Here is a 26,869-nt window from a genome sequence, read left to right on the forward strand (position 1 = left end):
GAACACAATCCTTGCAAAATCCTACATTAGGCTACTTACACTGGCGAGAAGCAGTACTCCAGTCAGAAGCTCTGAAGAAGGTGTCTGACAGACACCAAAACATCAGCAGGTGAGAAGTCACTGGTTGTGTAAATAGAAAACTCCAATATCCTCTGTAACTAATGTATTTTTTTGCACACTTCTTTCAAATTAGAAGAAATAGAGTGTTGTGTGTGTCTGGGTGTGGAACAGTAGATATGGTGAGTTATCCGTAGAGGCACGTGTCAATAAGGTCAAGTGATTGGTCATTATTGATCCTGAAGAAGGCGACAGTGGTCGTTGAAAATTTGATCTGTGAATACCTCAGTGTTGGAAGAAAGTTTAGTATTGTATTATGATTACTACCAACACAGATGAGCTTCCATGATAACAAGTTCAATAGTGTCTCACCTTGTTGTTTGACAGACTGCTGTAAGGTGTCTCTTTCAGCGCCATCAGGGACAGGCGGGCGGGCAGACAGACTGTGTTGTTGGATAAACTGCAGCTCTGACAGAGACAGGACTTTACTTCCTTCTGTGTGTAACCTCCGCAGAAGTCCCTGCAAGGTCAACAAACAATATTTGTAGCTTGTAGGGCAAAGGTCAATAATACAGGAATGTGCACAATCATGGTCCACTTTGAGCCCACTTTGTGTTCTAGCCTATCTAAGACTTGTACTTTTTGTAGACGGCCTTCTCTGGGTGAATGTCTACTAGGTGAAATCTTAGATTGATGAGGCAGTGCAGGGCATAGACCTTCAGAATTGGTCACAAAAGCATGATTTTGGCCCATTTTTTTTAAGCCTTTGACTTTGAGGACCCCTTATTGAAATGGTCTGTCCCTAGCCTGACATCATCTCTTTAAAAAAGGGGCATCATTTTGAAACTTCGGACCAAGCCATATTTTTCTGCTGAAATTGAACTTTTTGGACAGGTGACATACATGTACTGGGCTACTGCATGCGTGGGGTGGGTTCATCACCTGGCATGTTCACGGATGAAATTATGACACCCTGAATTGCATATCTTTATCTTGAATACAGATCTTAATTGGTTATGCCCTGTACATGTACCTTCTTAGTGTCTTGAATTGTATTTCACAACCACTGTGGAACTCTCTCTTCCTTACCTCCAATCTTGTAGACACCATATCATCCACTTCAGAGTCACTGTGGTCCTGCCCGACCCCTTGCTGCCGTTGCCTCAGCTGGTTGACCAGGTTGTTGTCTAACCGCTCGGTGGCGTCAATTTCATCCTGCAGCCTGTGCCCCAACTCTGAGCCTGCTGGGGTGTACATGGTGGGGGAAGCTGGAGAAACAAGACCATTCATAAATTATCATTTATCATCATCATCAACGCCACGTGTTAGTGTGTAACACTGAGGCCGGCCGTCATTGTCTTCCACAGTTTTTTATCTGTTGCTGTCTGTTGGGCCCCCTTTCATATCTGAAAACCCATCCCAGGCCTGTAAGGTCCCGACCGACTGTCCTTTTGCAAGACATTGCTTGTACCCTCTCCTCCTATTTCCTGTTGGACTCTAGTTTAGTGCCACCCTGGAAAGTCCTTCCCCTTTAAGGTTTCTGCCCTGGCTATATTGGCATTTTGACTTTCAATTGTTTTCTTATCAATGAAATGAGAAGGAACCGTCACAGTTATTTACATGTAGTACTAAATATTCACAGATGAGCATGAATTCAAAGAATTCTAAAGATAATCTTTTGGACCATATGGATGCATGACAACATCAAGTTACCGACGGTACTGCCCCAATATAATTTTTTTCTAAGAGAAAATACAGCACTTTGATACATACCCCAGCAATAAAACTATGTTTTCCATGTGCATATTGATTAAAACTACAAAGTTCCTTCACACATCATCTACTAATTGTCTGCAGTTAATGTGAGAAAAACTTTTTAATTAGGCAAAACATAAGAAAACAATGAAAAGCCAAAATGTCAATTTAGCCAGGGTAGAAACCTTAATGTGCAGGAGGCACTTCTTTGAACACAGGATTTCCATTTTATGTCCCTTCTGAAAGATAGTTAGTGCAGCCCCAACCAAGATATTCCGACCTTGGAACTTCTTCTTCTTCTTCTTCGTTACTGCTTAGCCCACCTTTCGGGAACCAACTAATTGGAAACAGGAGCTCAACTGTAAGGCTGCTATCAGTTGAGCCACAGGGATATCCAGTTTCCAAATCTACCATAATTATGATCACACATTAAGGCACCCAGAGCATTTTAATGAGGCTTGAAAACAGGAAATATACTACATGTAGTTGCTGTAATCTTTATGAAATTGACATTTAATGCCACGTTTACCATATTTGCGTGTGAATTTCTTATCAAAAGTGCTCAAAAGTGGCACAAAAATAAGCTACATGGTGATCTTTTAGTTTCGCGCGCCTAGTGTAAATAGACTGATACAATAGCCCGCCCACCTCCGTCAAAATGTAGAAATGCAAAATTAAAGCATAGAGGTGAAAATATTTCACAGACATGAAGTCACTCTCTCATTGGTCAAGTTGCTAATTGTGATGGACTGTCAGGATCAGTCTATTAGGGCTTGGATTTTCTATCAGTTCTCACCACACAACGACATTGTATCTTTGCTCCTTTAATGTCGATATGTATATGGTATAGTGTTATTGAAACTTATTACATGTGTAGGAATGACTAAACATTGGAGTTCTCCTATTCAAGTTTCAATCCTCATAAAATGCTCTGGGTGCCTTCAATATGATGATAATATTTCTGACCTCTACTGGAGTTGCTGATCTCTGTGGCTGGAGGGTGCTGAGTGTCCAGTCTATACAGCAGGTCCGTCTGTAGTCTGTCCGGCTCCGCAAAACCCTCCAGCTGCCCTCTCTTGTACTGACTCTGTAACTCTTCTATGTGCTGCCTGAAATTTCAATTTCAGTCAGTCAATTTCAGTTACTAAAAGTCTCCAGTAAATCAAGTTTATCTTATTATACTACATGTATCTCTATTTTGCTCATACACATGAGTTCTAACAAAGAAAACAGTTTGGGGCAAATCAGAAAACTTCATAGCGTTGGGAAGAAAACAGTATGTATAGTTCTGGACAGAAAAAAAGATTACCTCCCAAGAAATCTACAAATCAAACTCCATTCTGGAACTTTTGCAGAAACAGAATAAAAGGGTATAAATTACACTTTTGAATCCAATAGATGGAGACCTTGACAATCCCAGATTAGTTCACCTGTAAAACTTAGTGATTTATTTCCATTGCACAGCTCTAGAGCTATCATTTTGGTTATAAAATCAGCGAGCTACAGAGACCTTTACCTTACTTACCTGGATACGACCAACATAACAAGACAGCAAATTTGCATTTCTAAATCAGATATTTAAGATTCATTCATCCATGCCTGCAGAAGAAAAACAAAATGCATACACAATACTCAATAGAGGTATCTCTGAATCAATGGTAACTGTTGAAACTTGGCTTTCACCATACTACTTGACCGTCTAACCTGTGTCTGAGCTCCAGCTCCTCCACCCTCATCTGTGCATCTCTCTCAGCGTTCTCCTGGATGTCCCGGATGTGCTGCTGGTGCTGCCACGTCAACTCAGCCTTGATCTCATCTAATTTCTGAAATAACAAAAGAGGGAATCAGAACATGGCAACCGGAAGCTCTTCATGCTGAAACAACTCAGTTTGAACTCTCTAGGGATGACCTACTTACCTGCTACAAAACATTTGTCCTGTGTCCGCCCAAGTTGTGAGTACGCAGCCTGGCAACCAGGACTAACTACCAGACAACGACATAAGATAGAGCTCATCCCAAAATGGGCGTCGTACAATACTTTGTTCAGCCTAAGTACTCTTCATACCCTGAGGCATGCAGGATACTGGGCGAAAGAGATCACGTTTACCTGAACTTTGCCGAGAAACTTCTCCGGTCACCAGACTAACGTAATTTGCTACCACAAACACGACGGTACTGGGAGACCACACATTCCAGCAATGAAATAAATTACTGTACAGTGCAGCTACATGTATTTGATTGCTGGAACGTGTCGTGTGTATACTGTATGACAACTTCCAATGTATGTTAACGCCATGTTTCCACCATCCTGAGGTATGTCCTGACCTGTTTGAGTGCCCTGCCCTGTGTAGACACACGGATGTTTTCTAGCCGTGTCCTGTACTCCTCTCTCAGCTGCTCTTTGACTTTCTCCATCTCAGTCTGAAGGCTGCTTTTCAACAGGACTACTTCTTCTTCATGTCTTTGGGCTTGAGATGTTAGTTCAGCCTGTAGAAACATCAACAGTTGTAAGGTACAAGTACATGACTATTGTACACCTGTTTTCATCTTTTTTCTTTTGTTTTACCTTTCTTCAGATTTGTTTGTTCAGACCCTTTCCTAGTGGACCATAGGGCAGCAAGCGTCATTGCTCTTTCTGCAGCAGGGTATATTTTTACAGGGAGGCTAGACCTTCCCCTTTAATATGCTCAAGGCACCTACTCAAACACGGAACAGACCCATTTTACGTCCCTTCTGAATGACGGGTGCAGCCCCAACCGAGATGCCCTTCCCAGGATTGAACCAAACGATCTCTCTTTCGTAAGTTTGAGGCAATTAGATGACAATAAAACGGAATCATTGGATCTACATCTACAAGCCAAATTGGCTGAACCAAGGAAACTAAGGGTATAACAAAAGATAATTCTTAGCATGTTAATTCTTCATGTCTACTCTTACATGTAGTTCTGCCGTCCTGTCATCTGCAATTCCAGTTGGATGACCACCCTTCTGCTGCTGCCTGACTGTATCGTCCACCTGTGAATCTTCTGAGGACAGCAACTGTTGCAAAGAAGACACTGTTTCTTCAAGCTTTGTAACTTCCTCATTACGACCCATCAGTTGTTTCTCTGTACTTTCAAGCTGTACCTGCAGTTGACTGAAAACTCCTTTAAGCTGTCTGAGCTCTTCATCTTTTTTCGTGAGCTTTTCGTCCATCAATTCTTGGTCTGACAATCTCTTTAATGGAGATGTGAGTTTCTCCGTTTCCGTTGCAGTCCTTGCCTGTTGTGCAGTTTTAGCCTCTTCAGTTGCAGCTCTCTCCTGTTCTGCTGCAGTTCTTGCTTCCTCTGCTGCAGCTCTCTCCTGTTCTGCTGCGGTTCTTGCTTCCTCTGCTGTGGCTTTCTCCTGCTGTGCTGCTGCTCTCTCCTGCTGTGCTTCAATTCCATGCTGTTCTGCCACAACTCTTTCCTTCTGTGCAGCAGTTCTTGCTTCCTCTGCTGCATCTTTCTCCTGCTGTGCTGCAGTTTTTGCTTCCTCTGCTGCAGCTCTCTCCTGTTCTGCTGCAGTTTTTGCTTCCTCTGCTGCAGCCCTTTCCTGCTGTGCTGCAGTTTTTGCTTCCTCTGCTGCAGTTTTCTCCTGTTGTGCAACAGCTCTTGCTTCCTCTGCTGCAGATCTCTCCTGTTCTGCTGCGGTTTTTGCTTCCTCTGCTGCAGCTCTCTCCTGCTGTGCTGCAGTTTTCTCTAGTTCTGCTTCAGCTCTCTCTGTCTGTGCTGCAGCCTCTGCTTCCTCTGCTGCAGCTATTTGTTCCAGCGCAGCAGTTCTTGCTTCCTCTGCTGCAGCTTTCTCACGTTCTGCTGCAACTTTCTCTTGTTGCATTATTGCAGCCTCTTCTGTCTGGTCTCCTAACAGCTGTTGCTTCAAAGATTCCATTTCTTTCTGTTGAGTTGTGAGTTGATCCTCCATCTTTCTGATATCTTCTTGTAGCTCAGCCTGTTAAACACAACATTAAAGTTTATCAATGTGTAATAGAACGTATATTGCTCCAGAGGTGTACTTAAAAATGCACACTGTGCATGACTAAGCATGTACAAGTCTGTGCAAGATGGCGTTAGGAAGTCTGCTACCCTAACCTTGAGACCAACTCCTTCCCCACGTCTCTTAAAGACCAATCTTGAAGAATGCAGAATCATTAATCTCACTGTAAGAGGACGTCTGTTGTGAAACATAAAATCAGGACCACTGTACGGTAGTCAGGGCAGACTGGGAACAGGAATAGAGAGGAGAGGACGTAAATTGGAATAGTAGATCTGATTCACTAACTTTTCCATCGGCCACAATATCCCATTGGCGTCTGTTTTCACTTTCCATCGAGGATCCTCTCTCTGCTATTCTACAAAATTTATCTAAATAAATGCTAACCAATTTCTTCTGTCCAACACTTCATAAGATGAACACAGCAAGTCAGATTTCTGAAGCCAATGTTCAGTTACTGTAGTATGTGAGACGGACACCAGTTACTTGCAATAAGTATTCATATATCAGCCTTGAGACAGATGCTAAAGAAGCTGAGAAACATACATGTACACAAAAGTACACAATATGGGCATTACAAGTCTTTCCACAATCAAGTCTGCTTTTTTTAGAATTTAGCAATATGTCTTATAATCATCAATGATGAACAGCCTGCTCATTTCTCTTTAAGATGATATTACCTCATTTGTACTAAAATTAAGTCTACCTTTTGTGCAAAGCACCATGACTGATTTCATGGATGTGTAACCCCAAAAAAGGGCTGAAATTTCCCTCCCATCATCAGGGAATTCTGCTCTACAGTAAAAGACAAGTTACCTTGGCTTGTTCAAACTCTTGGTTGCTTCTCTCCATAGCATGCTGCACCACAGGTTCCTGCAGCGGGTCTCTGTTCCTCATGTTCAGCAGCTCCACTCGCAAGGTAGAGATTTCCTCATCCTTCTGCTCCAGCAGACTGTGGTCCTGTACACAGGAATATCACAACTGGTGTTAGGCAATCATGTAGCTCACAGATAAATCAACACATCCTATATAATACAGATCAGCCACATGAGACACTACCAAGCTACATGTATGTACATGTAGGACCTTGCTGAGCAACTGGTGACACTGCAGCAGATCTTCTAAGAAAACAATAAGCTTAGAGCCAAAGAGAAACTAACAATTAGTTCTTTACACACACACATTCATTAATCTGTTTAATATTTAATGTTACCTGCCAGCGGGTAAGAAATGAAGATTACTTCTGGATATTTTAAGTGACAGTAGGCATCATCTCTTCCTCATCATCAAAGAATCAGAACAGGTAGAACAATGATATATATGAATTACAACTGGAAAAAACAGTTAAACATGCCAAAGTCACTGGCTAATGCCAGTAAATCTTACTTACACATGGGACAAAATGAGAGACACTAAGGGGGGTAGAGGGGGGTTGTAGTGGTTACCAGGATGGCACTTGAAGGAAACACACACACTTTGTGTCAAATTCACTCACTCCCATGGCCCAGGTTATACAAAATGTAACGTATTGAATTCATAAGCATATCATCAGCTTATTTACACATGTTGAGTGCAAAGGATGGCAAACTTAGCAAAAAATTGGCAATTCTATTCTTCTGTATCCTATCACAACAAAATACTGTCACAATGGAGATGCAGCAGGCTTTTACAAAACACAAAGGACAATAACAGTTCCTATGGTGTTGTCTTACCATTATAGGAAGTATCCATACACGATTTACATTTGAGTGACATTTGCATAGGATAGGATCAATAGGAGTTAGTGACTTTGACATGTTCAACCGGTTTTTCAAGTTGCAAATGGTATTATCTTATGCAAACAGCAGGAATATGCAAAAATGTCTAATGCAATTATGCCATTCCATTCATAATGGGGTGAATAGGAAATGGTTTGGGTTTTCACAATTTTATGCATATCCCCAAAATAAGCAATTAACCGTAATGCAAATCGCTGGAATCTACTGTATTGAATCTAAGGAAAATGCTACATTGGCAAGCCTCCAGTATGTGCCAAGTTCTTAAAGCCGGCGTCACAATTCATGCGAGCGTCGGCCGAATTTGTAGATCGTCCGAAGCTCGCCGAATTTCAAAATCGCCCGAGTGTCGACCGTATTTTCCAATGAAATTCTCGGGTGACGTCAGTCGAACACTAAAAACTAAAAATCCCTCATGAGATGGTACCATCTCTTGGACATGGACGAAGTCATAATCGACTAACCTGGTAAAAGGCCAATATCTGGATCAACTTTGATTTCTAAAAATCGCCCGAAGCCCGCGTAATCGACAGGACGTCGGCTGTACTTCGGCCGAAAATGCACATTTGAAGCTCGCCAACACGTCGGCCGAGCTGAATTTCTTATTTGTGACGGGGGCTTAAGGAAGGCTGTCACATCAGAAAATATACAGTCAAGTGCATGACCAGTAACTCTGACCTCCAAACTTGTGTCCTCAGTTTGGGTAGAAGCCATTGTTGTATCAGTTTCAGGTATCTGGTTCATGTCATCTCGAAGTCTTCTTATCTGTTCGTTAAGATGGTCGATCTCGAGGTTCTTCTCTTCGAGCAGGTCCTGGGCGTATCGAGGCATGGACAGGTCCTCCTCAGCTTGATCTTGCAGGGTTTTCAGTGCAGACTTCAAATCAAGAACGGTTGTAATATGTCAGCATTAGATGTATACATTGGCTAAAGCAATGTTTTTCAATAGTCAAGATTGTCAAGACCTAGTAAACTGCTAGCATAAAACAAACAAATCTATTGGCAAAACGGAGACTGTGATTTTCCTTCATCCAGAATAGAATTACTTATAATAAGTCAACAGAAAATGCTGAACTGGAATACAGATTAGAACTGTTAAAAATATTCTTACACAACTACTGGTAGCTCTTTCAGATTTGATTAATATGTGGTCACCTGTGGCCAATAACAGAAAGAAGAAATGTCCCAATTTTACACCAGATTGCTAAAACAAGACATTAAACTTCTAAGTTAAACATATTTGCTGGGAACTACTTACTGTATTTTGAACTGGATAAAAAGGTTCTTAATTCACATTGTCAACATGGATAGTACTATATAAAAATCAACAGCTGATGTTTCAGTGACAGGTCTGTCAGCATCAGGGCAATACTCGTTTAGAACCACATTGTTAGGGCGACTTTACACTGACGATGATATACAGTCGTGTGACTGCCTATCGTCACGACGTCACCGGCGAGGGTATTTTTTAGCCGTCTAAAGAACAAGCGGTTCCCCCGCCATTATGAATTTGCGCGCAAGAGGTCACTTTGGGTCACACGCGCACATCAATGGAATTCTGCACCGCGGGGGTCCCGTGATATTTCCTGACCGTGTGTCTAAAGATAAGCATTGCTCACAACAATAATCGCACGACCATATACCGTAGTCAGTCTAAAGCTGGCCTTAGCAGTGACACCTACAATGTAGCTGCAGTGTGGAATAGTACCAGTCAGTATTTCCTGAGGAAGGAGACAGACGGTCAGCGAAACGTCAGCTGTTGGTTGTACATGTTGCTATCCAGTGATTTTCCATCCTGACGTATCAGAAAGAGTCCTGACCTTGAGGTTGGAGTTCTCCTCCAGCAGCTGTGCCGTGTGTTGCTCCACCTGTGTGTGAGCGCTCATCTCCCTCTGCTGGATCTGGATCTCCATGTTCAGTCTCTGGATCTCCTCCTCCTTATCCACCAGGTCCTCCCGGAACTGCTCCAGCTGTTCCACCAGGTTTCCCATCTGTACAAAGTTAAATACAAAACAAACAATTGTGTAAACTACCTTATTTCCGTGCCATGTATGTCTTGTGTATTGTTTTTTGTTTATAAAACCAATAAAAAATGATTGTGAAAAAACAAACAATTTGAAGGTGTTTAACAAATGAACTACAGTGTAAAATTAATGCATTTAAGTTCAAGGTGGTTGAATGTATGTTTGCGGTTTTCACAGTGAACCCTTCATCGTGGAGTCAAAACCACTGCGGACATTTTTCTTATACACATACATACATACATGTATGACACAGTATCATGATATATGGGAGGTGACTGTTCTGTCTGTCTGTAGCACCCTTGCTGAGTTGCTACATGTAGCATGTGGTTTCCGACTAGCTGTCTGTAAAGGCGCCGGTATTTCCATTCCTGTTACAGTTACTGTATTTGTGACTATCATAGCGCTATCGCAAACTCAAAAGCACTGCAAACACTTTCTCCTCACCACGAAATTAAAATCACTGCAAATTTAACTGTGTTTACAGTATGCATTTATCTTGAATATAGTCTTTACTTTCTGGACAGGTGCACTATTGAAACACAAGAGGCAAGAGTACAGTACCCTGGCTCCCGGGATTCAAACCCATGGGCCGCCAGCCCAGGAACCAAATGCACTAACCGCTAGGCTAAAAGGTTCGGACCAGTTAGACTGGTCAGTTGGTGGTGCTTGAACCCCACTGTTACACTACTCTCCTTTTTCTTTTAAAAATTCATCCTCGAATCTCCGTGTTTGATAACCATGTGCGGCACATTTTACCATTACTCACAGGGCCGGTGTGTGAACCACTGAAACACAAGAGGGGAGTAGTACAGTCTCCTGGCTCCCGGGAATCGAACCTGGGCCAGACCGACGGACCATCCCAACGCACTTACCACTATAGGCTAAAAGCTCCGGACCAGTTAGACTGGGTGGCGCTGGAACCCCACTCTTACACTATCCTTCAGTCATCTAACATTTTCCTTTTTTTTATGAATGAAGTTGAAAGATGTATACAGTACTTATTAGAAGCTGACCTCTCTTTCCTTCCTGTTGAGGGCTTCCTTCTCCACTTTGAGTTGCTCCTGCAGCTGTGCCACCCAGGAGTCTGCCACCTCCTGGCCATGTTTCTTATCATCCAGCTTGGCCTGCAGTGCAGACATCTGCAGCATGTGTTCATACAGCTGCTGCTGCAGGGCCTCCTTGTCCTGTAGCAGGTGAGGATAACTTCTTTGTCAATGGAGGTGTACAGAAAATTCAGCACTTCTAATATCCCACTATATACATAGTGACAACACAAAACAATATAAACATAGAGAATGCAACACGGTGTATTCCGCATCACCCAGGTAAAAGCCCGACCGGTTTTAATGTCATACCCACTAAAAAAACACATTTCAATGTGTAATGCGCCAGAAGTTTGTGTCCTTGAACAAAAAAAGGACTCATGACTTTTTGCAAGTTCTTGCCCGTAGGCTAATTGCAAGTACGTGTAACATGAAAGGACGGACAGACAATGGGTAAAAAATATAGCGTGTGACTATTCTAGTCTAAATACTATAAGCACTAAATTCTGTCTTATTTGGGTTTGACTTCTTTTTCCGAGACAGTGGAAGCCGAATGATCCCACTTTTTCTGTAATGTGTGGGTTTTGTGATATTAAGAGGAGAGTAGTTCTCTTTTGTCTGTAAACATGGAGATATTTGGATGGAATTTGGTGGCCTCTTTAAACAGCCCTATTCTTTCTTGATCGTAGAAGGGGCAACTTGAATTAACATGTGTTTCGTCTTCCAAAGCACATGTAATATGAAGAGTTCTTTATTTCTTGCCTGTGAAATCTCCTCAGAAGCCAGTCTGGTCCTGTCCTGCTCCTTTTTCAGCTGCTGTAAGCGGCTGTTCAGCTGTGCCTCCTCCTGTTGCTGCTGTTCCAGTTTCTTCTCCATGTCCTTGATATGCTGTTCCATTGTACTGTTGGTGTCAACTTGGACCTGGAGATCCCTCTCAAGCTAAAGAAAGAGAGAGAGAAAGAGTCAAAGTGATCCCAAACCAGTTTAGCTCACTGAAGAGTTATTCTTCCACTGATTGTGACAGAGAAGACAGACGCTAGGTACAGTATTTACAGGTTCATTCAAGTCTCCTAAATTTTGATCCTTGATTGATACAACAAATCAAGGTACAGATACTTTTGTAAAGTCTTCTACAAATATAAACACATCTCACCACTACTCACAGGGAGAACTTTACATTTCATACTATTCATCGCTTAAAAACCATGACTTCAGAATGTTTAAAATGTAGATACATGTAACAGATCAACTTTGGCTCTGGCTGATAAGAATACTTGCTGGTGCCCCAAATGATGTGATAAGGACACTGTTATGGGTAAAACATATTATGCGACTCCTTCGTTCATTTGTTTGTTTGTTCATTCATTGGGACCCTTCAAGTGCCTAGTGGTACATCGGTCAACAGGTTTCCTTGCTGTTTTAGTAGCAGGGTAATATTCTTACACTTTTACAACTAGGCTAAAAGCTCCGGACCAGTTATAGACTGGTCAGTTGGTGGTGCTTGAACCCCACTCTTACACTATCCTTCATTCATCTAACATTTTACTAGCCCTTGCTAGCCCTTCTCCTTAAAGTTAAACATGCTCGATTCTCCTCCTCGAACAAGGGACCCCCATTTTACATCCCTTTCAAAAGACAGGTGCAGCCCAACCAAGATGCTCTTCCCGGGATTGAATTGGTGTCTCCCAGTTACCAACCAATTGGAACCAGGAGCTCAACTGTGAGGCTGCTACCAGTTGAGCTAAATTGTACATCCCCTATGTCCCTCACCTGCTTTATCTTCAGCACACTCTGGCTGTGTGCGTCTGTCTTCTCCTGCAGCTGTTCCTCCAGCTGCTGCACTTCTGTAGTCAGCCGTTCCTCCACGTTCCGCACCACACCTTTACTGTGTAACTCCGCCTGCAGCTCAGATATCTCCTTCTGAAAATCTTCTCTCTCCTGTTCTCGCTCATGGGCTTGTACCTAATATATAAAGAAGGCAATAATTCAAATTGGGTACATTTACCTTATATAAGACAATGGCTCAGCCACTCGCAACTATATAGCAGCTGTTACTTTTACATTGTACCTATCACATTATGTCAGCAAAATTAAGCGTATTAACTAGGGAAAGATGTAGCAATACAAACATGTAAGCAGACTTCTCTTAAAACAGGGTGTGGCTAAATAGGCAAATACAGAGGAAACACATGTACACACAAACACACATGTAGTGTGGGCTTGATATGATAGATGCGTAGTACTACATGCATTGCGTTTGGAATATGCTCAGAATGCGCAATGCATTAGTTTATGCATCTATTTGCAGCTTGAAAAAGTGTTGCTCACTGCACATCACGCACCTCGAATGCAATGGATCAGCTGAATGCGTTATTCATACGCTACGTTATTCATTACGTTAATATTCATAATAAAACAAACCTCCATGAACTGCTTGTTTGACTTGATCTGTTTGTCCAGAGCTGCGACCTGTTTCCTGAGCTCCTCCACCTGTCCCGCCGAGCTGTCCTGCAGCTCCTGAGTCCGCCTGCCCTGGTCCTCCAGCGCTGTCTCCAGACTGTGCAGCTGCAGCTCAGAACGCTGGCGCTCCGCATGCAGCTGTTCCTCCAGCTGCTGTTTCTCCTGCTTCAGACTCTCAATCTCTTGGAGAAACCCTGAGGAACAGTGTCATATTTCATATCCGTGAATAGTTTTATTAGGTTGGTAAGTCATTGGATAACAAAGTCTCTTGTATACGACTAAGCGGTTTATTCAAGGCCAATTCTGACTGGTTCTATTACGCACTGCAGCTATAGGTGTCGCTGCTAACAGATGTAGTCCAAAACGTAAAGTACTTACACACTATCATATAGTACATGGGGATTGTACTATTAGGTACATATGGTGTTTGCAATGTGGTCCCAAACGTATAATATGTAAGTTTATAAGTTTATTGCAAGTTCTTGCCCATAGGCTAATTGCAAGTACATGTAACATGAAACTAAGGACGGACAATTGGTAACAATATAACATTTTACTATTCTAGTTTAACTTCACATTTCTACATGTAGATCTGAGACATAATATGAAACTACCTGGAACAAGCAGGTATACACGCTGTAGTTACTGTTACAGTATTTCTAGTGCATAATCATTAATACTGTGAAAAAATCAGTCTATATTTCTGCAGATTAGTAGCTTTGAACAAGGCAAAATAACAAAAAAACAAGATGAACATAAACAAATTATTTGAATGTGTATGTCGTAATAAAGGTTAGATTAATGGCAGGAAGGACAATTTAGGAAAATTAAAGGCTTTTTTAATCCTTGACGTCAAACTGAAAACCATAAAAAAATAAAAGGAGGGAGCAAACACACCTCTTTCACCTTAGGGGACCGTCCAAGGTGTTAGTTGCCAAGGAAGGAGGTGGAATGAAAGAATGCCAGCCACATAGAACATAAACATGAGAATAGCAAATTAGATGCTTTATCTTTTTATTAGCACTTATCATTTTGCTGCTGAATTAGTCCTTTGGCCCCAAACATGTATTAGTAACAGGGTTATAATGCTTCTTGTAACACAATTAGGTGCTTAAAATCTACTTCCTCCAGTGAGTTAAATTTCTCTCGCCTAAAATTAAAATCAATGCAACAAATTTATTCCTTGTTTAGTTGTAAAGTACAATTTTATTCAACTTGCTCACTTCATCTATGTTCTGCAAAAATCTGAGAACTAGGATTTTGAAATGGTGGAGCTTTCCCTTAAAGGGACTCTGGCAAAACTTAAAATTGAAAAGTCTACTAAACTTAAATAGACCCAAAGTTAAGACTTGTTTTAAATAAGCCCGCCATAGTTCAGGGCTCTCCCGTCATTTGTAACTTGGGCAGTTCTGACGGCTACTCGCCTGATGATTGAATTAATCAATTGTAAGGCCACAATGTGTTACGTCTGAGGTCTCGGCATTTCCATACCAAAGCGAATAGGGCTTTTCAATCTGGCTTTCCTGAGGATGGATTTAGAGGAATTTTCCAAGGAATTCGAGGGAATCAAGGAGATAGTGAGCTTTGAATTCGGAAAATTCATTTAACTCCTCATGAAAGCCAGATCCCAAATTCCTGTTTATACTGAATGGGAAATGCCGAGACCTGACGTCAGACATAATTCAATCATCAGGCGAGTAGCCGTCAGAACGGCCCAAGTTACAAATGATGGGAGAACCCTTAAGGCCACACCAACTTGATTTTATGGATGACATCCTCTGGAGACCCCAAAACTAATGCGCGCGGGCGAAAAAAAGAAAAATCCAGCAAATAAAAAAAAAATTCTGCTAAACCACAGGGCTACTAGTACTAGTACAAAGCTGGTATTGCGAATTGAACAACAGAACACAGTTTATTTGCAGGAGGTACATGTAGGTTGTCTTGTTCATCATAGCAGACTCAGTGCAAGTGATTGATTTTTAATATATTGACAAGAACGACCAAAGAAGTATACTATTAGAAGGTATTTGGCTCCAAGGACTGTGGATGATATATGACTGTGATGAGAATACTCATATACATCCAGTTTCAACATACATGGCATTGAACTTCATATTAAGCATTCCATGGTTTACGCTCACAAATCTCACTGTGAGACCTCTGCCTATCCCTCAATTCCTCTCCCATGCCTCGCATTATTGCAAAAGAAACGTGTGAGAGCCACTCTGGATAGGTCGTGTTTGAAATTGTCTGGGCGATACTCGCTGGCCGCCGCGAACCTCTCGTACAACTGTGCAAACGCAAAACCCCCCTAACCAACATCGATGGCATACCAATCCTCAAATCCGCCCCAGTTTTCCGATAAGCCGGCACAATGCTAGCCTTTTGTGGCAATGTAATTCGGCAAGTTCCGGAGTTCCGTGCAGCCTTGGAGGAGGTGATCTTTTTTTTTTTTTTTTTTTTACAACAGGCGAAAATCAATGCGCGCGCGGATGTCATCCATAAGATTAAGTTGGTGTGGCCTAACTATGGAAGGCTTAATGTAAAACAAGTGAGGACTTGACTTTGGGTTATATTTAGCAAAGTATAGCAGACCTTTCAATTTTAAGTTTAGCCTCCCTTTAAGAATTCTGTGGTTCATATTGTGTGACTTAAGTAAGCCCCTACCTAGCTCCCCACTGGATGCCTTCTCAGACAGGACCAGTTTCTGTCTCTCCAGCAGGTCCTGCTCCTCCTGCAGCCTCTCCCGATCTGTCTCCATCTCCTCCAGCTGCTCTCTCATTCCCTCGATCTCCTCCGCCATCTCTACCTGCTGTTTCTCTTTGATGTGAAGCTCCTCTTGTAATGTTTCATTCTCTGTTTTAAGCCCCTCAGACAACCCTGAAAGAAAGAGATATAACACATTAGAAGCTCCTCTTGTAATGTTTCATTCTCTGTTTTAAGCCCCTCAGACAACCCTGAAAGAAAGAGATATAACACATTAGAAGCTCCTCTTGTAATGTTTCATTCTGTTTTAAGCCCCTCAGACAACCCTGAAAGAAAGACATTATTATGATTGACAGTTCAGGAGGAAATTCTTCATTAAAAGTTTGGGTGTAATTTTTTCACAACCATTGTCTGGACTGAGTCCCCTTAAAAACAGAGCCGTTTTTTTCGTAGCTTAGAATTTGGGTGATGCTGAAACGTTTCTGAATTATCCTTTATTTCCTTTATCATGATACCCTTATACCTTTATAATGATACCCTTATACCTTTATTATGATACCCTTATACCTTTATCACGATACCCTTATACCTTTATTATGATTCCCTTATACCTTTATCATGATACCCTTAAACCTTTATTATGATACCCTTATACCCTTGTATACCCTTGTACAGTTGCAGGAGTTGGATTACTTTTATCACCAAAGGTGCCTAAGGTGGAAATCGCTGTTTAAGACAATAGAACTAGACAAGAAATGTACAAAAATGACAAAGCAGGACACGTTCATTTACCTGATGTCATGTACGAATGAGCATATAACTGACAAAGTATGTAGTGTAGCTATGTTTCCAAGTGTTTCAAAAAGAGAGAAGAAATAATTAGGCGTTAGATTAAGAATAGTCCATAGTCATGTTTGTTTTCTACTCTGTAATGTTAGAATGTGGCATTTCTTTAATGTTTTACGATTTGTATCCTCTAGACCACATGTGGTCATCTCTGCATTTAGCCCATCTGGGCAGGAATATACAATAAAGACTATTATAATCAAAGATTATTGACTATAAAATACAATGTCATGTAATTGCAGTTCTACATTACCAGGTAAAAATCCCATTAAATTAAATATAGAATACAGCATTTTCCGCATCACCCGAAGTACCAGCTCGACAGCAGGTCGACCAGTCTTACAAAATACTCTACTAAAGGCCTGAACATGCCACTTACAAAAGTACATGTACAATGTGGTCACATTTTATCATTGTGATGGAATCAGACATCTATCAAAACTATTTGTCAATTAGTTAGATTGATTAAATGATCAAATAAATCAATCAAAAAGTTAACTTACATAATAACAATAATGCATGCCCCTGTTGTTATTCACCTTGTTGTAGTGCCTAGCAGCTTATAGGTGTAGCGGATTAATATTTTTACGGGGAGGGTTTCTAGCCCTAATGACATGACCCTAGCAGGATACAACGACACTGCAGCCTGCTAACTGATGTAAGATTTCATATAATTCATGAATTTAGATGAATAGGGAATGAACTTTGTTGAAATCATTACTACATTTTCAGCAGTTTCTTGCTTGCCAAGCTGGAGCAAGAGTCTTGCCACCACTCAAGTTTCTATTCTAACATTATCAGCTGGCATACTCTCTGGTCCCAACCAACCATGAATGATCACATTCAATGTGAGGCAAAAAATCAGCTCAAAAGTACCCCAGCAATAGACCAAATTTTAAAAAAAGTCATGTTATTTGAAAATAAAAGTTGATTGGAAAGGCTTCTTACAAAAAGATTCATACTGAAATATATGACAATGCATGATCTGAAATGCCATGGATAAGAGGCATACAGCACCATACTTGATCTTGTACATCCATGTACAATATTATTGTACATGTAGGTCAACTGCAGAGCACTAGAATCTCCCCAGCATCTGTTTCATCCCTGAACAGAGCTTTGCTCTTTACCACCAAACAGGCAAAATTTCAAAACTTCAATATATTCTCATCACATTGTCAACAGTACCACAAAACCTCCACAAAACTAAGACAAAGCCTTGCATTATTTTGTAAATCATTTGAACCATGAAATTCTAGAGAGAACTGGAGGGTTAAGCAGTTCAAAGTTTTCCAGGGAGCATGCTCTCAAGGGCCCACTAGATTCTCGAACCTTTGCGCTGGACACAGAGCTTGCCTCTGTGAAAGTGAGAGGACGGACGCTCGTTTGTTTGCATGTTTGTTTGTCTTACACACCCGGTCAACCGCCTTATGGCGTAACACACCAGGTTTGTACTGAAGAGTACAAGCTGCATATGCAGACAGATCTATTTGATCCACTCACACCAGGAAGGACCCCTACTCACATTTTGACTGGAATATGCACAAAATCATCCTCTACAGTTAGCTACATATTGTTCATTGTGCATGTTGGCAACAAAATACATTGAGAAAAAATCCATACAGAACTTCAGGATGAACCACTGTTCAAACAATTGCTTGCACTGGTCTGCAAATACATGTAACTAAGACTACAAACCTACCAAACAGAAGGAACAAACAGGCACGCTAAATTCTTGTGAGTTTTACCAAACAGAGCTTGACGACCCTCCTACACACCTGCTACGCTGGAGCTACATTACATTGTTACCAACAGGTCAAAGTGTGTTGTAGGTCAATCATTAACATACATTGGACAACTGAACAATCACCTACAAGTAGGTGGGTGTTCCCAAATACAGGTAACTATGCATCATTTTGTTTGTCCCGACAACTCGAGTTGAAATGGTCTATAGAACATGTCTTTTTTTGTCAGGTGCCTAATCTTGCTTACATAATCCTGTACACAAACTTGTCATGCCATATGGGAACTTTCTAACTTGAAGGTCCAATGTGTCACTACCAACAAGGTAATGGTAGGCACCTCCCACTTCCGCATTGACCAAAATCATTACACTCTTACATGTACTGCACTATATCCGCCCCCTACTCAAACAACTCAAATCAATGGTCCAATGTAGCCTTAAACAAAAGAAGGCATAGACTTTTTAACAAAGAAGGCATAGCCTTTTTTCTTTGGCCCGCTTTAAGAGGATTTCAGGGCTCAAAAAAAGCTTTAAAAAAGTCAGTCGGTATATCTAACAACTTAGTGGCGGCGGCCATTTCTGTCCTACTATAGTGCTATTTAGTGTTTTTGACAGAAGTGTTAAAACTTTGATACAGAACAGGGGCCAGGCTTATGGTGTTCGAACAGGAATGGTCTATTTCTGATTCTAGTAGTGGGTACATAAACAATATTGGTCCTGGCCTTAAGGTCTCATTCATTTATTACTCCGAGTGGGTACCCTAAAATAATCCGTGGCCAAAAAATTAACGGCTGCATGAACGTGTGTTTATATCGGTGGGAAATTCCCTTTTAGCCAGCCCAACTGATCTCAAGCGTCAAACTGATGAAAGCTTGTTTGTATCTGAAGAAATTAGCAGGCAAAGTTCGGCAGCCGCGTGCGAGGTCGGACGTACACCGCCGGGTATCGTGCGTGATGCGGTCAAACGATTACAGCTGGAAAGTGCCTTTTTTGGGGTGTAGCTAAGTGCAGTTTGTAATTGCTATAAAAAGAGATCATTGTATGTAGTAAGTGAAAACGTTGGCATTTTTTTCACATGATCTAGGGTAAATGTTCTCAACAAAGAATGAATAACATTGGCACATTTTTTATATCTTCATTACAACCGCACCCATGTAAAACACGTATTATAAGATGTAAGCCTATGGGGCAAAAAAAAACTCATGAATGAGACCTTAAGGAACAAAAACCTTTCACTCTGGGCCCTATACATGCATGCATGCATGCGACTTTCTTTTGAACATTGTTTGGCTGGAAAGTTACTTCATATCACAGGAATGGGAGGGAGATATATTTACAAGAGGAAATCATAATTATGATATTTCACTCCATACCACAGGTATGGAAAAACATATTGCTTTCATATTTCACTCCATATAACAGGAATGGGAGGGAAATATACTGTTTGTATCTTTCACTCCATACCACAGATAAAGGAGGAAAATATATGACATTATTCCATACCACAGGTCGAGGAGGGAAATATAAATTTTTTCCTGACGTTTCTTCTCCTTCTCCTGCTACATGTATTTCATTGAATGGATTCAACTTTGTCATTTTTTAGCTAAATGACATGAAATTTGGCATGACTGTGAAAATCTCTGTCTTTTAAAGTTTTAAGGGAATATCTTTAAATTCACAAACTCTGATTGGGATCTTGAATGCAATCTTGATGTGACCGCTGCAAGGGACATGAAATTTTCAATCTGACATCTGAGTGATGAAAACCTAGAATGGTTTTTCAAGATGTTCTCCTCATTTCAGTTTCGATGAAAAAAATGATCTAAAAAGACCCACCAAACCTAGGTCCCCTTTATGCTGAGATTCTGCATATTAATAGTAAACTATGTATGATTAAAAGAGGAAAATACTTAAAGTATCCTGATGCATTTTAGTTTTACAGTTGTAAACTGTATTTTGTTGGATCACTTTGGCCTAAACTTGAAAAGAAAATTGAATTCCTACCAAAGGACATATTTTTTAGGACCGTAACCGGAAAAACATTCTTTGTCACCAGGGCTTTAAACCTCCTTGGCCACATTTTGTACAACAAATCAGTCCTTAATCTTTGTCTGGACCTGATTTCTCCCCTACCTCTTGCCTGGTCCAGCTCCAGCTGTAGCACCTGCCTGGACTCCACCTCAGCCTGCAGCTGTTCCTGCAGCTGCTGCTGGTCGACCAGCATCTGCTGAGTTGCCACCCGGCTCTGTTCTGACACGTTCAGGATGTCTGTGTGGGCGGTTCTGGATTCATTTAGCTGAAAGGAGAGTTATCAGTACTTCTGTTATTACCTATCACCTGCCTGAACTACACTACATAATGATGGACCACTGATTGTAGAACTGACAATGGAGTAATGGACAAGATAACTAGCCTGAGAGTATTTGGCCATCATGGAAGAAAGCCTGTCTAAATGAAAACTGGTCGTTATGCTACATTGTCAGTTTGGTACAGCCATTTCATCACCAGGCAGAAATCTTTTCGCTCCATGGCAAAAGTCATTACATTTGAATGTTATTTCACTACATAGACTATCTAAAATAGAAATCATTTTTTTCATCGTTGCAATCACTAATAATATGTATTTAGAGAAGCCAAATGAAATCATGACGTCTGTCTTAGCTTTCATTCACTGACTTTTGTAAATACATATTAAGTGATTGTAGTACACCAGTTTCTAATGCTGTATCTGTATCTGTATAGCCGGTATAACCGCCCTTCGGCGTAACACACCAGCTTCGCAGGCACGCGGCGCAGCAGCAGCTGGTTATATTTCACTGAACGGCCTGTCACACCTAACTTTTGCACATCTGACTGCAATCGTTCTTTGAAGCTATTTAGTGAAGGTGTTCCTACAACATCTGATGACAACGAGTTCCATTCTACTATGGTTCTCGGGAAATACGAATTTTTGAACACATCAATCCTTGGTTGATAACTTAAAGGCATGACTGTTTCTTGTCCTTTTCTGGGCTGGTATTAGATAATTATCAGTCGGTACATCCACATGCTATAAGTCTATTCAGAGAAATAACATGCAAGTGTAGAAAAACAACATACCAAATCAGCACTACATGTCAAGGTAAGGTAATACAATTACATCTGATGGCATTCTAAAACATATCAGGGAGACTAACAGTTACACAATGACATGTATAGGGAGGGCAATATTGTGTGAAATACCAGTTATCCAGATCTTGTAAACACATTGCCATTGTTTAACGCTGCTCATTAACATATAATGCTGGTTGACCTTTAGACCCCCTTCACACTCATTTTTTTCAATCGCGATTGAAGTATAATCGCGATTGAATCGATCCGATCGCGATTGATTTTTTCAGTGTGAACGCTCCCAATCGCGATTGGAACGATCCAAAACGATCCAATCGCGATTGGATTGTAACTACCTCCGGAGGTAGTTTGATTGGATTAATCGCGATCGGATCCAATCCAATCCTATCAAATTTTGAGTGTGAACGCAACTACGATTCATTCCATCGCGATCCGCGGGGATTTCGGCCGGTTCAAGGCTAGGGTCGCAACTTATCACATAAGTAATGTACCAAGTACAATGTTTTCCCACCAATCGTCGCTTCATTCACGCTCCCAGATTGTCCTGTCTACAGCACTTGTCGCGTTCATTTCCCGTACTACAGCGAGGCCAATATACAAAAGCCTTCGTCGTTCACGCCTTCTCGCGATCATAGCCCACCGATTGCGTTCCCTTCCACGGCTACAGAATATTCTTCAGAGATACAAATCATCAAGAGTTGGGGGACTCCCGCCATTTTGTAGCAAGCGACGCCGAACCTTTGACCTCGTGCTTCAATCGCGGTCGGATCACGGCGTACTTTAATCCACTTGGCGAAAAGCAGTGTGAACGCAAAAGTTTCTTTGCGTTCAATCGCGATCGGATCGAACAATCGCGATTATACTTCAATCGCGATTGAAAAAAATGAGTGTGAACGGGGTCATACTTGTTGCATTTTTCCGTGACAGTCAGTACAGTCCTCTTATGATGTGGTCAAATGTTTAAAAGTTGGAAAAGTTGTTGACCTACATGTAAGCATATTCAAATGATGTTTTTTTAAGGTTTTTGGTGTTCTGAACACTTTGGTCTTTCAAGTTTGCAATTCTCAGGTATGACTAATGTTGTATCTAGAACATCTTTCTCAGTACAGTAGGTACAGAACAATTAAAGGCATCCAGCCTTACAGTATGCATAAGGCAGCAATAACACAGAAAAACCTCACACCAATAAATTATCATTAATGTATCATATACATATAGAATACAACATGGGGTATTCCGTATCACCTAAGGTGCCAGCCCCACCGCGGGTAGGATCCGACCCGCGGGAGGGCTGGGACCAAGGGTGATGCGGAATACATCGTGTAGTGTTTTATTTATGTCATACCCATCCGAGAAAACACACATTTCAATGAGGAATGTAACAGAAGTTGAGGGAGTTTTGTTTCCTCGAACGAAAAACTGTAACAACATTATTCCAACCTCCGAATCCGGTATTCTGATTTTCGACGGTGGCGCAACTGGCGAGCTCGAAATGCATTCGAAATATTCCATGGAAGTCCGTATGATACAACTCTAGAACCTCATGTGTTACGGATAGTTATTGCTGCCTTATGCATACTGTAAGGCTGGATGCCTTTAATTGTTCTGTACCTACTGTACTGAGAAAGATGTTCTAGATACAACATTAGTCATACCTGAGAATTGCAAACGGTCAGTATGCCTACATGAAAGGCTCGTCAACCACATTAGCATTGGTGCGTTTGGTACAAACCTGGTTATCTGCTCTTGACTCCAAAAAGCCAACACTCGTAAGGGCACTTTTTGCAGATATGAGCAAAGCTTTTGATAGGGTAGATCACGCCCTGCTGCTGATGTGTGTTAACAATCTACAAGTGAGTCCACATATGCTGGCATGGATACACAACTATCTCAAACATAGACAGCAAAGAGTCGTGACCCATGGCAAGTTCAGCACCTGGCACACTTTAACATCAGGAGTCCCACAGGGGGGTGTTCTTTCACCCTACTTATTTTTGCTCTTTATGAGCACTAGGTCACCAGTGTATAGTTCCACACTAAATGTTGGCTATGCTGACGACGTCAGCTTGTCGCGATCTCTCCATGTGGCTGTGGCAAACAGCGACAGGGCAGTGGAGGAGGAAGCGACTCAGCTGGATGTATGGGCTAGCGACAACAAGATGATTTTAAATGGAGGCAAAAGTCAGCTAATGCAAATATGTTTTAACAGATCAGTTCCTGTCCCACCAGAGATTATCTTAGGGGGACAACAGGTGCCATGGGTTGAACAAGCCAAGGGTTTGGGATTTATACTGGATAGGTACTTGACGTTTAATAACCAAGTGACATCCATGGTCACGAAGGCCTCTCGTAGGCTTCATTATCTTAGGCTCCTTACTAAACAGGGCACTAGTGTCGTGGATTTGGTCCAGGTGTACGTCACACTTATCAGACCTGTGCTCGAATATGGGCACGTACTACTAGTAGGGTGTAGTAAGGAGCAGGAGAGACAAATCGAAAGAGTACAACGGAGAGCACTCCGTATCGTCTCACTGGGGGGAAGACGAGAGGTGCCTCCTCTGCCGACGCTGAAGGAACGGCGAGAGGTTGCGGCAGTGAAGCTACTGAGGGACATGCTGGACGAGGGTCACCCCCTCCATGACCTGGTGCCGCCGGCCAGGTCTACGGTCACTGGGAGGACTCTTAGAAACGGCACTGCACTTACTGTGCCAGCTGCCAGGACACAGAGACTGAGAAGGTCATTTCTACACCAGGCCATCCGCTTGTATAACGAATCATCTTAATGTCACTTAGTGTGTATGGCATTCCTGTCCTTACTTTCGGCGTTCTCTGTAAGGCATTACGTACAACTTTGTTTTAGGTGTTTCGGTGGCATGTATTGTAATTGTTTATTAATGTTTGTACATATATTTCTGTATTCACAAGTTGTAAAATCAGCGATATTCAGTTTGTTTTTATACCGACTGCGAGCTGACTGCTTTTCTGAATAAACTAAACTAAACACACGGTCTGGAACACCCGTATCAGGCCCAGGTATGACATAAATTGTATTATTATGATACAATGTATATACTTGATGAGAGCTGCACTGCTACCCTTACCTGTTGTGTTGTGAGCTGTAGCAGGTCCAGTAGCCTGGTAACCGCCTCCTGCAGACTGCTGGCCGTGTTGTGTACCGTTAACTCTCCCTCCTGGTCCAGATCTGGGCCCACAAACATGCTGTCGGCCAGCTGGTGGGAGATGTCCAGCCCCTCGTCAGTCATGGAGGACAGGTCGGTCAGCAGGTCGCTCGCCTGGCTCAGGTCCTGTCTGCCTCCAGCCCCTGCAGCACAAACAGGCTCAGTTATCACCAATCACAGGGTTTTCTAGGAATAAACTGCACTGAGAGGAAGCGATATGACCAAGCAGGGAGGTGGTGTGGAAGGGGGGGGTTCCAGTGTGGAGTTTTATAGAATTGTAAGTTTAAAGGTTCTAAGGCTTCCTGAGGAACAGAGGTAGTGTCAGAATGGAACTGTCCTTGGTGCTGAATGTGTAGTCTCTACAACAGTGTAAGGAATGATTTTATCCTTGGTACTGAATGTGCAATCTGTAGAACGGTGTAGAGAATGGTTCTCTCCTTGATACTAAATGTGTTGTCTGCACAACAGTGTAAGAAATGCGTCTGTCCTTGTTGCTGAATGTACAGTTTGTAGAACAGTGTAAAGAATGATTCTCTTCTCGGTACTGAATGTGTAGTCTGTAGAACAAAGTAAAGAATGGATCTGTCCTTGGTACTGAATGTGTAGTCTGTAGAAGTGTAAAGAATTGTTCTGCCCTTGGTACTGAATGTGTAGTCTGTAGAACAGTGTTAAGAATGGTTCTGTCCTTGGTTCTGAATGTGTAGTCTGTAGAACAGTGTAAAGAATGGTTCTGTTCTTGGTACTAAATGTGTAGTCTGTAGAACAGTGTAAAGAATGGTTCTGTTCTTGTTACTAAGTGTGTAGTCTGTAGAACAGTGTAAAGAATGGTTCTGTTCTTGGTACTAAATGTGTAGTCTGTAGAACAGTCTAAAGAATGGTTCTGTTCTTGGTACTAAATGTGTGGTCTGTAGAACAGTGTAAAGAATGGTTCTGTTCATGTTACTGAATGTACCGTTTGTAGAACAGTGTAAAGAATGGTTCTCTCCTTGGTACTGAATGTATAGTCTCTAGAAGTGTAAAGAATGGTTCTGTCCTTGGTACTGAATGTGTAGTCTGTAGAAGTGTAAAGAATGGTTCTGTCCTTGGTACTGAATGTGTGGTCTGTAGAACAGTGTAGAGAATGGTTCTGTCCTTGGTACTGAATGTGTGGTCTGTAGAACAGTGTAGAGAATGGTTCTGTCCTTGGTACTGAATGTGTAGTCTGTAGAACAGTGTTAAGAATGGTTCTGTTCTTGGTACTAAATGTGTTGTCTGTAGAACAGTGTAAGAAATGATTCCGTCCTTGGTACTGAATGTGTAGTCTGTAGAACAAAGTAAAGAATGGTTCTGTCCTTGGTGCGCCAAAACAAGACAAACTTGTCTTGCTATGTGTTCTTTGACATCAATTGGCCTTCTTAGTGTTCTTATCACCCTGGCTTTTAGCCGAAAATATTCACGATGAAGGATTTGTCAAGTAGGTATAGGGATGCATGGGTATGGTCTGCATGGGGTTAGTGAGTATCATATTGTTTTACGAAACATATCACGTAAATCCCCACAAGTGGAATTCTGCAAAAAAGTTGGCTGATTATCTATTTATCCATACATAATCTATTTGAAAATAACATTTCCTTCTGGAGATTAGTACTCCTTTAATGTACAGCTTGGATAATCAAAATGCTGGTTTCTACCTTCACTCCCGTGAGGTGGCGGTTGGTCAGCTGGTCCATGCCGGTCCCTGGTAAGCCTCTCCAAATGCTCGCTAACTCTCTCCTCTAACGACATGTTTGTCTGCGTCACATCAGACAGGGTCTTCAAGAGATGGTCATTCGCCTTCTGCACTGCATCCCTGGTAATGTCGATACACGAAACATCAACATACAGAACAATCTTTCACATTACCTCACACACATAACCTAATAATAATATGAAATTATGATAAATAATTTCAATTTGAATGTAGGGGGGGGGGGTCTTTTTTCAGTGTACTTTTTCAGGTCTTCATGTGTGTGTGCCTGTATCTGTGTATGTGTATGTGTGAGAGTGTACGATTGTGTATGTGTTTGAAAGAGTGTGTGTGTGTGTGTGTGTGTGTGTGTGTGTGTGTGTATGTGTGCATGTGTGTGTGTGTGTCTGTATCTGTGCATGTGTGAGAATGTATGATTGTGTATGTGTGTGAG

The 26,869-nt window shown here is 41.7% G+C and overlaps 1 protein-coding gene across 1 annotated transcript in view; it reads right to left on the reverse strand.

The window, feature by feature from the left end:
* The window catches only part of LOC136447936 (pericentrin-like), a 70,414-nt gene that overhangs the window by 16,411 nt on the left and 27,134 nt on the right, over positions 1-26,869 (reverse strand). The window contains exons 19-35 of the mRNA XM_066447073.1: positions 26,381-26,538; positions 24,633-24,853; positions 20,554-20,716; positions 15,792-16,004; positions 13,086-13,318; positions 12,435-12,626; positions 11,427-11,603; positions 10,635-10,805; positions 9,418-9,588; positions 8,277-8,474; positions 6,640-6,783; positions 4,750-5,781; positions 4,138-4,299; positions 3,517-3,635; positions 2,779-2,921; positions 1,147-1,325; positions 430-577 (exon numbers count right to left, since the gene is read on the reverse strand). Of these exons, the coding sequence (XP_066303170.1) occupies positions 430-577; positions 1,147-1,325; positions 2,779-2,921; positions 3,517-3,635; positions 4,138-4,299; positions 4,750-5,781; positions 6,640-6,783; positions 8,277-8,474; positions 9,418-9,588; positions 10,635-10,805; positions 11,427-11,603; positions 12,435-12,626; positions 13,086-13,318; positions 15,792-16,004; positions 20,554-20,716; positions 24,633-24,853; positions 26,381-26,538 (3,824 nt within the window). The remainder of the gene's footprint in view (positions 1-429; positions 578-1,146; positions 1,326-2,778; positions 2,922-3,516; positions 3,636-4,137; positions 4,300-4,749; positions 5,782-6,639; positions 6,784-8,276; positions 8,475-9,417; positions 9,589-10,634; positions 10,806-11,426; positions 11,604-12,434; positions 12,627-13,085; positions 13,319-15,791; positions 16,005-20,553; positions 20,717-24,632; positions 24,854-26,380; positions 26,539-26,869) is intronic.

This window comes from Branchiostoma lanceolatum, chromosome 13, assembly GCF_035083965.1.
Source record: "Branchiostoma lanceolatum isolate klBraLanc5 chromosome 13, klBraLanc5.hap2, whole genome shotgun sequence".
NCBI lineage: Eukaryota > Metazoa > Chordata > Leptocardii > Amphioxiformes > Branchiostomatidae > Branchiostoma > Branchiostoma lanceolatum.